Source organism: Dipodomys ordii, unplaced genomic scaffold (genome assembly GCF_000151885.1).
Source record: "Dipodomys ordii isolate 6190 unplaced genomic scaffold, Dord_2.0 Scaffold35, whole genome shotgun sequence".
NCBI lineage: Eukaryota > Metazoa > Chordata > Mammalia > Rodentia > Heteromyidae > Dipodomys > Dipodomys ordii.
The window spans coordinates 9,120,555-9,135,253 of NW_012267251.1; the positions used below are offsets into that span (position 1 = coordinate 9,120,555).

The 14,699-nt window shown below is 52.1% G+C and overlaps 1 protein-coding gene across 1 annotated transcript; it reads right to left on the reverse strand.

The window, feature by feature from the left end:
- Positions 1-982: 982 nt before the first annotated feature.
- On the reverse strand, positions 983-14,282 carry Chit1 (chitinase 1 (chitotriosidase)). Its single transcript, XM_013017482.1, has 11 exons — positions 14,219-14,282; positions 12,989-13,018; positions 10,914-11,115; positions 10,322-10,378; positions 8,886-9,051; positions 8,563-8,687; positions 7,005-7,128; positions 4,258-4,440; positions 3,903-4,010; positions 2,487-2,613; positions 983-1,426 (listed from the first exon to the last, which is right to left on the reverse strand). The coding sequence occupies exons 1-11, from the start codon at positions 14,241-14,243 to the stop codon at positions 1,185-1,187; spliced, it is 1,389 nt and encodes a 462-aa protein (XP_012872936.1). The 5' UTR covers positions 14,244-14,282; the 3' UTR covers positions 983-1,184.
- Between the last annotated feature and the right edge of the window lie 417 nt (positions 14,283-14,699).

The window sequence follows — 14,699 nt, forward strand, 5'->3', positions numbered from 1 at the left end:
ATTTCTTTTAGAGATTTTGAGACAGGATCTCATTATAAAATCCAGGCTGGGGAGAGAGCAAGGGAAGGCGTGACATTATCCAAAAAGAAATGTACTCTTGGGCTGGGAAGGTGGCTCAGTGGTAGAGCGCTTGCCTTGCATGCATGAGGCCCTGGGTTTGATTCCTTAGCAACACATAAGCGAAAAGAAAAAAGCCAGAAGTGGCGCTGTGGCTCAAGGGGTAGAGCGCTAGCCTTGAGCTGAAGAGCTGAGGGACAGCGCCCAGGCCCACAGTTCAGGCCCCACGACTGGACCCCCCCCTCCAAAAAAAAGAATGTACTCTTTACCTGACTTATGTAACTGTAACCCTTCAGTACATCACCTTTACAATAACAATTTAAAAATGTTTTAAAGAAACGAGGCTGCCCTCAAACTTAGCATCCTCTTGCCTCAGCCTCCTGAGTGCTGGGATTACAGGCATATGCCACCACACATAGTGTGGCCCACTTTAGGCTTTGGTTTTGGACTTAGAATTGATTAGACTCCGGCTTCAGTTACAGTTCCTATAAAATGAGGATAATAATTATTACCTGGCAGGAACAGTAGAGAGGTAAGACATGTAAATCGCCCCCTCCCCACAGCTTTAAGTCTGAATTCTCACTGAAATGCCCAGTGGCTGAGAGCAGAGGACTGAAGATAGGGAAAGCTCTTCTCTGCCATCTAGTGTACATCTTGGGGGTGATATGCATGTGGAGCTCTGCAGGAAAAGTGCTTTGCTCCAAAGGCTCCTGAACTGAGGACCCGTGACTAGGTGCCACCCTGGCTGTGCCCTGGATCTTGTCACCTTTGTACAGGAAGATGCCCACTGGAAGGTGAGACCCGCAGGGGGGGGGGTCACCCGGAGCGGACCAGCTCTCCTGCCTCTGCCCGCCTGTGTCACCCTCCCTCAGTTCTGACTCAACAGTTGCCTGGAGAATCTCTGTAAGTTACCACACTTTGTGGAGAAGGGTGCAAACCAGAAGTTTATTTTGCAACTAAAGAGAGAAAAATGGAAGCTCTGGAGGAGAGCAGAAAGCCTGGTTATGGAGAGACCATACAGAGGTCGGCAGGGCCAGACGGCAGCCCCCAGGGGCGAGAGGCAGGCTGCAGGGCCATCCCAGGCGCTGGCCCCAGGCGGCAAGGGAGGGGCGGGCGGGAGGGGGGGCTCAGGGCCAGTTGCAGCAATTGCAGGAGGTGCTGAACACCAGGCCTGATGGGCAGTTGAACAGGAACTGCCGGCCGCCTGCACAGGTGTAGAAGGTGGACGGGTCCTGGGGGTTGGGGTAGAGACCATCATCTTTGCCCTGGCAGAAGGTGTCATGTCCAGGGCTAGGACCCCGCCTAGGTTCCGAGGGCTGGCCAGGAGCAGGCACTTTTGGCTTTGGACTTGGAGGCATGGAGGGAAGACCTGGAAAGACAAGATCGATTCGACAAAACTGGCCTAGGAGATCCCAAACCCAAGGACCCTCCCAAAGCAGCAGCCGAGGAGACAGCCCGGGGACCCTTGCTGCTCGTGTGGGCCACACCACCACTACGCTCGGGAACCTGACAGGCCACACCTGGGCTACCCACACAGCAAGCAGTCATCAGCGGCTCTGAACCAGCAACAAAGCCCAACCATGCCAGGTGCTGGTGGTTGACACCTGTAAGCCTCAGGAAGCTGAGATCTAAGGGCTGTGATTTGAAGCCAGCTCAGGCAGGAAAGGTGAGAAACTCATCTTCATTTAACCAGCAAAAAGCCACAAGTAGAGCTGTGGCTCTAGTGCTAGAGTGCCAAACTTGAGTGAAAATGTAAAGGGACAGGCTCAGGCCCTGTGTGAATTCAAACCCAAGCACTAGACACACACACACACACACACACACACGCACACGCACACGCACACGCATGTACTAGAAAAGGGCACCGGAGGGCTCCATGCTGCAGGCTGAGCACAGGCTTTCTCCTTGCCCAGCTGTGGCTTCCAGGCTGAGCCTGCGGAAGGAAGCTCTGCTTACCAGGCAGGCCCTGGCCCGCATTGCCACACAAGGAAGACAAGGAAGAAAAGCATGAAAGGGAAATTGTATTGAGTTTCCTCAGATCCTGAGGTGCATGAAATCAGGGAAACCACAATATTGGGGCAGAATTCTTTCTTTAGAAAAACCAGCAAGTAGCCAGGTGCCAGTGGCTTACGCCTGTAATCCTAGCTACTCAGGAGGCTGAGATCTGAGGAAGGCGGTTCAAAGCCAGCCTGGGCAGGAAGGTCCATGGGACTCTTATCTCCAATTAACCACCAGAAAACCGGAAGTAGTACTGTGGCTCAAGTGGTAGAGTGCTCGCCTTGAGCTGAAGAGCTGAGGGACAGCACCCAGGCCCAGAGTTCAGGCCCCATGACCTACCTCCCCCCAAAACAGAGAAGTCAACAAGTGTGGTTTGAGAGGGGGTGCGCCCCACCCCAAACTCCACCTCTCGTGCCTGGCCCCTCACTTACTCAGCTCCTGCCGCAGCGTCTGGATGAGTGGGTAGCGGCCTTGGTTGCAGAAGGAGCCAGAGAAGTCATCCAAGTCCAAGCTCCAGACCATGGCCCCACCCAGGCCCTTCTGCTTCAGATAGTTGACCTGTTGTGGGGAAGGGGTTGCTGTAAATGCTGGCACAAGGACTGGGGACACCGTGCAGGCCAGCCCCAGAGCCCAGCCTCTTCCTCTGGAGCGGGCCCCAGCACCCTCAGGCCCACGAGTGGTGGAGAGGTGGAACCAGCCTGGGTGGCTGAGCCCTGGCCGGGAAGGATATGAACACAGCCAGGGTAGGGGCGGGGCAGAGGCAAGGAGCAGTGACAGTGGACCATTTTGCCTTACCATCTCAGTCAAGCTGCTGCTTTAGGCACTGTCTACTTCTGGGATATGTTTGGATATCATAGCTTCCCACAAGATCCCAGCCATGTTTTATTCCCCATCTTCATGGCTCTGCCCCCCTCCGCTCCCCCTCTCCTCCTCCAAGCTCCCGGAAGCACACAGTGCATAGGTGTGTTCCCTCAAAGGGGCTCCTCTGTCCCCTCAGCCAACAAGGGAGCTATGGTGCTTGCCCTAGAGAGGGGGGTTGCTCCCAGTCCCTTTGAGGGTCTCGTTCTCAGAGACCAGCCTCCCCTACCTTCTCTGACTTCGCTCATAATCTTCTCCCAGAGACTCCCATTCCCTTATTTGCTTTTGCACCCATTTCATACTCCCTTCTCGAATCTCCCTCCACCAGCATCACATTTCCTCTCACCCTGGATTCTCCCAGAGGATTTGGCCTGGACTTCTAGAAGGACCTGGCACTATTGGTGTGGGGTGCACAGACAAACAAGAGCAGTTCTTTTTTTCAGGGGCTGGGAAGGTGGCTCAGTGGTAGAGTGCTTGCCTCCCATGCATGAAGCCCTAGGTTCGATTCCTCAGCACCATATAAGCAGAAAAAGCCAGAAGTGGTGCTGTGGCTCAAGTGGTAGAGCACAAGCCTTGAGCTGAAGAGCTGAGGGACAGCGCCCAGGCCCAGAGTTCAGGCCCCATGGCCAACAAAAAAAAAAGAGAGAGAAGCTCTTTTTCTCTTATGAGCTCATGTGGAAAGAAGCCAAAAAACAAATGAACCCATATTCAGGCCCCAGAAGGAAACCAAAGGCCCATGATTTGAATGTGTTCCAAATTATTGCCAATGGATCAAGAAAAATAATCCACTCACCATGCAGATGCAAGCCTCCCAAGAGGATTGCTCAATGTGCCAGCAATAGTTTTCTCTGTGTTGACATGCAATCAGCACAAAGATTGGCGTAATGTTGGGACATGTATGATGAGTTCTGGATGTTGTCATTTGAAATGATTGCCAGGCCTCTGGTCTGCCCTACCACCTCTCCCGTCGCAGGAGTACCCAGCCTTACCTTGGCCTTGAAGCTCTCTACATCATCAAAACCCACCCACTGCTTGTCCTGAAAAGCATAGGGCACCTTCTGGTCCTTGATTCTCTGAATTGTCTTCCAGGAGCAGACCTGCACAAACACAGGGCAGTGCTGACAGGAGGACAGACAGCCCAGCAGGAACCTCTCTCCCCACCAGGAGTAGACCAGAGTCTGCAAAAGTCTTGTGTGAGGACACCTGGAGAATGCAGGGGTTCTAAACGGAATGACCTAGAATGATGGATCTGAACTTTGGGCACCTGGCAGGGACAGTGTAGAATTTACTTGGTCCCCTTGCTGCCAGGCTATCCCATCCCCCATCACTCTTGGTTTTTCCCACCTCATAGTAAGCCAGTATCCCTTTGTCTTTAGTGAAGGGGCCAGCGGCTCCAGGTCCCGTGATGGGGGCCCCCACGCTGGTGTCGGACGAGGCCAGAGTGAAGGATCGTCCATAGGTAGGCATGCCAAGGATCAGCTTGGAGGCAGGGGTTCCCTTCTGCAGCCACAATTGTACGGCAGCATCCTGGTGGTGGAAAAGGAGGGGTCAGTGAATCTCTGACTTCAGGCTCGCTCTGATTGCCTAAGAAGGGGGGGTTACTCCAGAAAGAAGGCTAGGAGAACAGGACCCTCAGCTGGAGATCTAAACGTCTTGGTCAGTATTCCAAATCCTGCCCATCTTGAATCCCAGTGTGAGAAACTGTCTAGTCCACTAGCCAAAGAGTCAGATAACTGTTCTTCAAAGTTAGGGCACAGCAGTACAAGTTAGGCTTTGGATTCCAATAAACCTTTCCTGGATGAATATTAGTCTACTGAGTGTCAGAATCTGTTCTAGATAGATGGTAGGTTCCATCAGTGAACCTAAAAGAGATGCCTGACTTGCTGGACAACTTATTTGAAATGGAACAAATCCATGTAGCCATCCAGAATGGCCTTACATGAACCTAAGGGCCTGGTGCAGAAGGGAGACCTAGACCATGCAACTTAGAGGAGCTTCAGTGGCTCTTGTCATCTCAGTGTAAGTTTTGCCTGAGTGTAAGAGCAGGGACTTCCATCTGTATCCCGTGCCTACAGCAATGCTCAGCACTTCAATGCTCAGAACAATCAAAGGTGAACACCCTGAACAAGATCCTCCTACCTATGAACGAGGTCCGCCCACAATCATACACTGGGTGATACAAATCTCCCAGGCCATAGGGGAGATTCCCATGTAGGTGTACTGAGTAAACAATTAACAAGGATATCCCCGCCCAAACCATAGTTACAGCTCACTTTCCCTAAGAAGCTGCTCTAGATGAGTCCAGGTTGTCTTGCTCTTAACACAGGGAAAGATTTTTATTTTTTGTTTTTGGTGGTATTGGGATTTAAATTCAGGTCTTTGAGATTGCTAAGCAGGTGTTCTAACACTTAGGCCAATACCTGTAGTTTAACACCCCCCCCTTTTTGTTCTATTATTTCTCAGATAGAGTCTTGTACTTTTTTGCCTGGGAGCTGACCTCAGACCATGGACCACCTACCTATCCCTCTAGGTGTGACCACAGGTGTGTATGACCACACCCAGCCATTAAAGATCAGTTTTCATTCTCCTGACTTGTTTTTATCAGTCTAGTTATCTTTGATCAGACCTGAGCTTTGTAGAAGTCAGGGCTCCCTGTTCACCTGACGGGACACTTTGAGACAAGTTTGGAAGCCATCTTGAGATACAGAGAGGGAGGAAAAGGCCTCGCTTCTCCATGGACCCACGCATGCCTTGTGAAGAGAATGACATGTGGGTCTTCAAGCATGCTCACCTGTCAGCTGAATGGCCGCACAGTTCTGCAGATGAGGGTAAGAGAGCCGGCGCAGTGTGACTCACCAGCCTGTAGCCGGCATTTTGTGAAAGAGTCACAGAGGTTAAAAAAAAGTCTCATGCCGGGCGCTGGTGGCTCACGCCTGTAATCCTAGCTACTCAGGAGGCTGAGATCTGAGGATCGCGGTTCAAAGCCAGCCCGGGCAGGAGAGACTGTGAGACTCCTATCTCCAATAAACCACCAGAAAACCGGAAGTGGCGCTGTAGCTCAAGTGGTAGAGCTCTCGCCTTGAGCTGAAGAGCTGAGGGACAGTGCCCAGGCCCAGAGTTCAAGCCCCACGACCGACAAAAAAAAAAAAAGTCTCATTTCATGGGCTGGGGGCAAAGCTTGGGTGGTACAGGGCTTCCCTAGCAAGGGCAAGGCCTTGAGTTCAATCTCCAGTATGGAAAAAAAAAAATCAAAGTCCCACAGAGATTCCACTCTCCCAAAAGCAAAAAGCATTCCAATTTAAGGCTTTTTGTGTGGTTGTTGTTTTAAGAAAAAGCAAATACGGTTGTTCTTGATTTTTAAGATAAACAGTGGGCTTATTACAAAAATCTGTTTTGCTCAAGGAGGAGCAGTGGAGCAGACAGCCCACTCATCTGCAATCTGCAGACCACTCCTGCCCTGTTCTGGGAAGGAGAGTTCTTTTCTGAGTGACATCCCCTGAGATGCGATCACCTTCTGGAAGATCAGCACGTAGCCAAGAACCAAAGCCCCCTCCCATCGTCTTGAAGGAAATGAAGTGAAGCTGTGAAGTAGACAGGATCCGTATTGGCTGGAGACTCTTCAAGATGTCAACACAAAGGTGTTTTCTGTTTGCTATCAGTGAGGAGGCTGCACAAAAGGCAGACTTCCCCCTCAGCAATGCCCCAGCAATGCTGCTCTGGGCATCAGTGGCTCCGGTGGCTCAGGCCTATAATCCTAACTACTCAGGAAGGTCCCTGTTCAAAACTAGCCCAGGCTGGAAAGCCTGTGAGACTCTTACCTCCAAATTAACCATCAAAAAGCCAGAAGTTGGAGCTGTGGCTCAAGTTGTGGAGCACCAGTCAGGAGCAAAAAGCCAAGTAACAGTGAGAGGCCTGACTCTCTCTCTCTCTCTCTCTCTCTCTCTCACACACACACACACACACACACACACACACTCCTAGTTTCTCAGTACTCTGCTTGGTTTCCCTGGATTTCTTTTCCATTAGGGCCTTGAGGTTTGAAGGGCTCTAGACAGGGTCTGCGGGTGGCGGAGTCTTCCCCAGCCACTTACCACATTCAGCTCAGCGTTTGCACCTTGTTCTCCCTGCCTCTTGTAGAGGGGGCTGTGATGTCCTGTGACCTTCGCCCAGGGGCCATAGAAGTCATAGGTCATAAGGTTGATGAAATCCAAGCTCCTGCAGGGGTTATGGGGGAGGGGTGGAGAGCGTCTGCTCAGGATGGGACCCTCTCTTCTCTGTTCTTCCCCCTTTGCAGCATCTAGGGAGGGACCCTGTGACCAGAGGTGGAGATGCCAGGCTCACCCCCTAGTTCTCCTCCCATCTCCTACCCGCGTCCCAACCTGAGGTTGGCAGTTCAGGTCTCTGGCATCCTCCCTACCCTTGGGTCTCCCTGGTTCATTAGGACACCTGGTGCTAATTCATTGTTTTGGAGAGGAATTCCATTCAATGTTTCTCAAACTCTAGTGTGCACAAATCCTTGGGAACGTCTGTAAAGTGCAGGTTCTTCCTCCATAGGCTAGGGGCAGTTCTGAGAGTCCATATTTATTTTTGGGGGAGGGTAGGTGGGTAACTTGGGTTTGAATTTAGGGCTTGTGTATGCTAGGCACACACTCTAAGACTTGAGCTGCACTTCCAACCCCTTTTTGCATTGGTTATTTTCCTTGTTAGGAAATCTTGCCTGGAACTAGCCTAAGCCATGATCCTTCTACTTTCCCTGTGTTGCTGGAGGTGACAGACAGACACTGCTGTGCCCAAACATTATGGGATAACAGTCATGGGCTACAGTGCCCGGCCATTGGTTGGTTGAGATGAAGTCTCTCCAACTTTTATGCCTGGTTGTCTTTAAAGACACAATTCCCCATCTCTGTCTCCCAAGGATGACAAGATTGAACCAGTGCCTAGCTGAAAGCCTACGTTTCTTTCCTTTCCTTTTCTTCCCTCTTTCTTTTCCCTCCTTCCTTTCTTCCTTCTTTCCTTTCTTTTTTTCCATTCTCTCTCTCTCTCTCTCATGCCAGTACTAGGGCTTGAACTCAAGGCCTTGTATCTTGCTCTCTTGTATCTTGCACTCTCTCTTGGCTCTTTCACTCAAGGCTGGCACTCTACCACTTGAGCCACACCCCCACTTCCAGCTTTTTGCTGGTCAATTGAAGATAAGAGTCTCTTGAACTGTCTCTGACAGGGCTGGCTTCGAACCTCAGTCCTCAGATCTCAGCATCCTGATTAGTTAGGGTTACAGGCATGAGCCACCTGCACCCAGAGGAGAGTTCCCATTTCTGATGAGGTGGAAACTGCTGCAGGTCCACACCCCACACTGAGGAACTGATCAGCCACCCTTCCTCTTGGAGATTTTAAGGATCATTTCAGTCCTCTCCACTTGTCCTAGGGCATTTTTGCTTTCATGTGAGTTCCCAAGAAGAAGGGAAAGATCTGAAAAGAAGGATCTGGAATGGTAGGGTAGCAGACATGGAACAAGGCTTTCCTGGATACATTGTAAAATCTCTGCACCGTGCTCTGTAGGTGAAGGCCTGCTCCATGAAAGACACTTAGGCCATGCTGGGCCTCTCCCATCTCAGAGATGGACACAGGGTCCAAGTTGCCTGTCAGACTCACTGAGCAATTCTGTCCACCTCATAGCTGGCCTCCACCTGGCTTCGCCCAGAAGGGACAGCGGCACTCAGCAGCAATCGTTCCTTCCCCGAGGCCTGGGATTCCTGCTGGAAGGCCTTCACCAAGTCCTGCGGGGACAGAGGTGTGAACCCAGGCTGTCTCTGCAGACCCCCACGGTTCCTGTGGCCACCCACTCTCAGGAGTCTGAAAACAGACCACGGGACTGAGCTGAGGATCACAAATTCACGAAGTCGCTGACCCGGGGAGCAGAGCGGCACCCCCAGACTCTGGGTCCCTTGGGGAGCCCTGGCCCCACTCAGCCAAACCTGCACCAGGACGGTGAATCGCTCCTTATCCACTGCTGGGCTCCCACGGCTTGCTGGGTATTCCCAGTCAAGGTCAAGGCCATCAAAGCCATTTGTGCGCAGAAATCCGATGGCTGAGTCAACGAATCTCTTCCGGCTCTCAACAGTGGCCACCATGTCTGTGAACCTGGGAGTTGAGGGGTGGTGGTGGTGTGGGGCTGCCTCAGACCAGATAGGAGGCCACTGCCTGGTGCCCGGTGTGTGTGTGTGTGTGTGTGTGTGTGTGTGTGTGTGTGTGTTGGTGTCGGGGGGGGACCACTTGTGTTTGCATGTCTCACCGGAAGGGGCTCAGAGACAGCCATTTCTGGGAATGCTGGGATATGGAGGGGGGAGAAGGAACAGTAGATGAGCCTTTTACTCTCTACCTACCCCTGAACACTGACATAACCAGGGCACAGTGACTTAGTAAGAGTCCTGCTGCCCAAAACTCCTTCCAGAAGCTTCCACCGCTTTCCTGAACAGTCCCATCCTGAATTAGCTACTTTTAATACAATCCACATGGAGGTTTAGAAAAGATGAGGAGTTAGTTCCCACCATGCAGGGGAAGGAGAGGAGCAGCAAGGCTGGCAAAGGGCTGGGTGGACTGTGCAGTTGTGACCATTGTAAGTCCAAAGCTCTCTCTCTATACTGTTGTGTGGCCCCAGGACTTGTCCCTGGGCTTCTTGGAGGTCTGAAGTTCCTAATACACTGACCCTAACTCACTCCTAGGAATTTCTAATTGATGTAATTCATAGTGGTGGTTCTTCAGTGGAGTTGGTGCATCTGGGACCAGCAGGCTGACGTCCCCAGCTTGTCAATGAAGTGTCTGAACATAAGGATTATTTGGGGGAGATGTGTTCACAAATGCATTTTAAAAAATGTAGGCGATATAGCTTTGGAACCTCTACATTCTGTATTTATTTATTCATTTGGAAACATCTAGTCATTCCACAAACCAAAAATACTCTGGGAATGCCAATTAATTGGCATCTGAACTCAGTCTCACAAACTGCCTTTCACACCCAAAACTGGAACAAAAATAATCTTTCCTCAGACAAAAGGAAGACTTTTAGAGGTCTCAGGCATTGGCTGTGTCTGGGGTCAGGTGATCCCCGTCCTGTCTCTCCCCAGTTCATGGGGGGGGGGGGCTGAGGCCTGGAGATACCAGAGCTCTCTGTGCTGCTCTCCATCCTGTTCTTCTAACAGGACTGGGCCCCGAGCAGCCTGCACCCATGCCCACCTGCTGCCCACCTGATGGCACTCCAGCCACAGAAGGAGAGAGGCCCCAGTGGTCAGCTCTCCGACCCCAGGCCTTGCCTCATCCTGGCCCAGATTCCCTCAGCTCAGCCTCTTCACCAGGGCTCCCCTCTGGCCAGCGCACCAAGCCCCCACCCAGGTAGGTATCCACGTCCACTCACTTCTGGGTGCCAAAAGTCCAGCCCCCAACGGATAACAGAGTCTTGAGCCTGGGATTCCTGGGAAGACAAGAGATGTTTGAGGACTGACCCCACCTGCTCCCAGGGCCTCCTGACAGGGGGACGGAGGAAGAATGGGGTGTGGGGGGGTTGGGGAAGGGAGCAGGGGGCTCAATCCTCCCCATCACACAGCACACAGCCTGTGCTGAGCACACTGGTGGTCGGGAGAAGAAAGACTTAGAAGATGTCTGGTCTAACCTGGGAGACAACACTCGTGTGCCACACATAAGGCATTAGGAAATCGGAGACCAGGATCCTCAGAGAGGCTTTGTAAAGGTGACCTTCACACTTAAGCCAAAGGGTGAGTAGATTTAGGACATTCCCAAGAGGAAGGGAATTCCCAGGGGAGGGAATCCCACCTGGATCTCACCTAGAAAGGTCCTTGAGATTTCCCTCCTCTGTCTTTACCTCTTCTCCAGAGGCCCCGGGGAACCCAGAGCGGTGAGGTGACTCACCCAAGGCCACATAGCAGGTGTATGGCAAGATAGTAGCGATGGAGTGTGGGTCCCCGTGCACCCCCCCCCCCATGGCTCACGTCTTCTTCAGGCTGTTCAACTCCTGGTAGAGAAATTGGTCATTGTGTTCTACAAAGGTGAGCTGGTGGTCCTGTATGCTGGCAAAGGCGTAGATAATGTGGGTGCACAGGTCAGGGACCACATCCTTGGGCAGGAACTGAGCTGCTCCCTGGCGGTACTGGGACCAGTTGGTGAAGTAGCAGACCAGTTTGGAAGCAGAGCCTGGCCCGTGGGGGCAAAGGGGGAAATAAATGACTAACAGAGGCGTTAGGAAAACCAGTTCTCTCTGCTCCGAGGCAGATAGTGAATTTGGATTGTCTGTCGCACACACCTACAGTAGGTCAGGGCTTTGACTTACACCAGAAATGGGGTACATGTACTGAATAGTTAGCAATGGCTTCCAGAGGCCAGTTTGGGGGTCCTCAGGATGCCTAGGAGTGCAGGACCTCCGTAACTACAGAAGCAGAGGCTTGGGAGCTTGTGTGGCCAGCATGGCTGCCCAGAGCGCAGGGGTGGGGGAAGGGGGTCAGATCCAAATCTCCTGGCCCCTGACATTCTTTTCGTTTTGTTTTTGTTTTGTTTTGCCAGTCCTGGGGCTTGAACTCAGGACCTGAGCACTGTCCCTGGGCTTCTTTGGCTCAAGGCTAGCGCTGTACCCCTTGAGCCACAGCACCACTTCTGGTCTTCTCTGTGTATGTGGTGCTGAGGAATGGAACCCAGGGTTTCATGCATGCTAGGCAAGCACTCTCCCACTACCTTCCCAGCCTTCCCCTGGCATTCTTGAAAGGTATTCAGCTCAGAGCCCAGGTCCCCAGGGCCAGAATCTGGCAGGCAGGCTTCTTTCAGCCCCAGGAGATCCCCCTCCCAGGCCTGAAACTTCATGGAAGTCAAGACCAGTGAGATCCCAGGGGGAATTAAACATGGCTGATGCATCTGCCAAAGGAAGGGAGGCAGAACTTTGCTATTGCAGCTGGGAATACTTCATGTTAATCAAAATGCAAATGCATGGAGCAGCATAGAGGATGCCCCAGTGACAGGCCTGGCATTATGCTTCTTTAATCTTGCACTAAAGTGACTTACACTTGTTTGTTCACCCTTGTAGACAATCTGTGTTCATCAGCCTCACTGCTAAGATTCTAATGAAGAGCCTCTCTTACCTATGCAGAGACAGCTTGCCTCTAACATCTCTGTGGGAAGACTGAAGGGAAGCCTCTGTTGCCCCGGGGCAGGGGTGGGGGACGGAGAAGAGGCAGAAGTGATGGCTGACCCCTTGCAGGTCAGCCCAGTCCTGGATGGACCAGGACATCAGAAAGCAAAAACACTGGTCTTCACTTGTATATCTGCCAAAACAGACTTTGGCTCCATCTCTTATTTGGCCCTGGCCCACCTAAAATGATTGGGTTTCCTGAGGTCTCTTCCCACCCCAAGCTCTATGATAGGGTGATTTGGAGAGGCCAACATTTTATGGCAGGGTGGGGTGGGACGCTAAGTTCGGACTAGAGGGTATCTGTGCTTCCCTTTTCCCCAGCAGGGTCCCTCTGTAACCCCAATCCCCGTGCAGCCATTGAGAAGGGAGAGGAGGGGAGGGGTTCAAGAGAAAGCTCAGGAGCACCAAGGGCCAACCTGGGCTACCCAGAAGTCTCCAGAGGAAAAGAAGGAAGAAGAGGAGGAGGAGGAGGAGGAGGAGATTTGGGGTGGTTACTGACCCATGCAGAGGTCATCTAGAATGGAACTGGCTGGCAGGGTGAGGGTGTGGCCTGCAGTGACCTACAGGAAAATTTGGGGTGCCCCATAGCAAAAGGAGGAAGGAGGGCTCCACAAAGAGAATATACTCCAGGACATAGGAAGGACACAGGGAGCTCTCGTCCTGTCCATAGCCCCGGGCCGTGGATGGGTCTTGTAGAATGGAAGCAGTAGTGTGTGAGCAGAGATGCTGGGGGGTCAGCTCTGCAGTTTGTAATCATTCCCTTGAGATCTAGCAAAAGTGCTCGGTACACACGTGTGTGCATATGCATACGTGGATGTGGATGTGTGTTTGGGGGAGGGTTGCATAGCAAAGCCAGGGCAGGGTTTGCCTGAAGGTATAGACACTTACCCCACCGGATCAGCAGCAGAGCCATCACACCTGAAACATCAGAGGGAAGGCAGAGGTCACAAGGTCAAGGCTAAGGTCAGGATGTCATCCACACCACCCCAGGCCCCACAGGCTGGTGGAAGAACACGAGTGGAGGAGGTAGTGAGGGCTGGTTTCCCAGAATGGATCCAGGGTCCATCCTGTCACCCAGGCCAGGCCACAGAGAGTCCCTTTCTGTCTGGAAGCTAATAGAAGGTTCCATGGGCTGAGGTTGTCCTTGCTCAAAAGTAAGGAAGATGGTGTAGATTTGTAAAGATCTGGGGAAACTGCTGGGAAGAACCCACAGGGGAGGGAAGGGAGGAAGGACTCATTGCCACACCCACTCCACACACACACACACACACACACACACACACACACACACACACTGCCCGCCCTCCCAGCTCACAACTTCCTGCTCCTTCCCACAGCCTGGCACCCTTGGAGACCAAGGGCTGGCAGATGCCTTCAAAGAGGTTTCTCCTGTTTTCTAGTGACCTTTAAACTTAAAAAAACAAAAACCAAAAATCAAAAAAAAAAAACCCAAACCAAAACCTACATGAAAGCTGGACAACAGAGATCGGAATCCTGGCTACTGAAGAGGCTGAGATCTGAAGACCAAGGTTTGAAGCCAGCCCAAGCAGGAAAGTCCCTGAGACTCTTGTCTCCAATTCACCAGCAAAATGCCAGAAGTGGAGCTGTGGGTTAAGTAGTAGAGTACCAGCCTTGAATGGAAAAGCTAAGGGACAGCATGCAGGCCCTGAGTTCAAGCTTTAGTATGGTACAAAAAAAAAAAAAAGATTTCTCTCCCCTCTCCCCCTTTCTGGTGACCTTGGCTTTTCCTGTTAACTTAATAAAAGCTTCATGAAAATTTCAAAGGCCCCAGGCTGCCCTATTGCAGGAAAACCCACACAGGGTTGGAGAGAATCATGCAGAGCCAAGAGGAAGGCCCTGACAAGGAACAGCAAAGGCCCCCACGGCAGACAGGAGAACTCACAGTCTGTAAAAGAAAGCCTTCGTGTACAACCCAAAGGCTCTTGGGGTGAAAGCTGAAGACCCAAGAGAAAGCAAGCCAGGAAGCAAGGATCCAACCTTCTGCAATTCTCCGGAGTCTTCCTTGAAGACAGCCGCAAGGAGCTACAGGCTATGCCCTTCCTTTTCTGTCCATGGATCCAAAAGCCCAGCCCACTCTCCCCATCCGAGCCCACGTACCTGCCCAGGCCACTGACCGAACCATGATGCTCTCTCGGTGGCTGGCTTCAGCCCTGTGCAAACCAGAACCTGCTCGGCTCTTATTTGCCTTCCCTGTCCCACCCCTGCCAGTCATGTTGAAATCCAAGGGCTGAGGGAGGAGAGAGAGGAAAGTGGCGGGGCCGGGGGGGGGGGGGGGGGGGGGTATCAGCTAGTGAGGATTGAGCAAACCTGACACAATGGTCTTTAGCAATTGGTGCTTCTTTGGAACAATCCAAGGATGCAAAGTAAGGTCTTCATGTTGCTAAACCAGACAGGAAAGTGGAGCGTGTTTATAAACTTCCAGCTAGCTGTGTGTGAACCTCCAGGTGGCTGAACATGACTTTGTTCTTCTTGGGGTGAGCCAGTGAGGACCATGAACAGCCCCAAACCACCTGGAACTTTGGAGAGGAGAGAGATGGCTCGTGAGCCAGGGCGGCGGCGTTCTACTCCAGTTCTTCGG

Excerpts from the sequence above, each read along its gene's own strand:
- Chit1 (XM_013017482.1), bottom strand. The coding sequence starts at position 14,243 with ATGGTTCGGTCAGTGGCCTGGGCAG. Across the intron at positions 13,019-14,218 it reads TCGGTCAGTGGCCTGGGCAG|GTGTGATGGCTCTGCTGCTG; the intron begins GTACGTGGGCTC and ends CTGATGTTTCAG. Across the intron at positions 8,688-8,885 it reads GATTCACCGTCCTGGTGCAG|GACTTGGTGAAGGCCTTCCA; the intron begins GTTTGGCTGAGT and ends CTGTCCCCGCAG.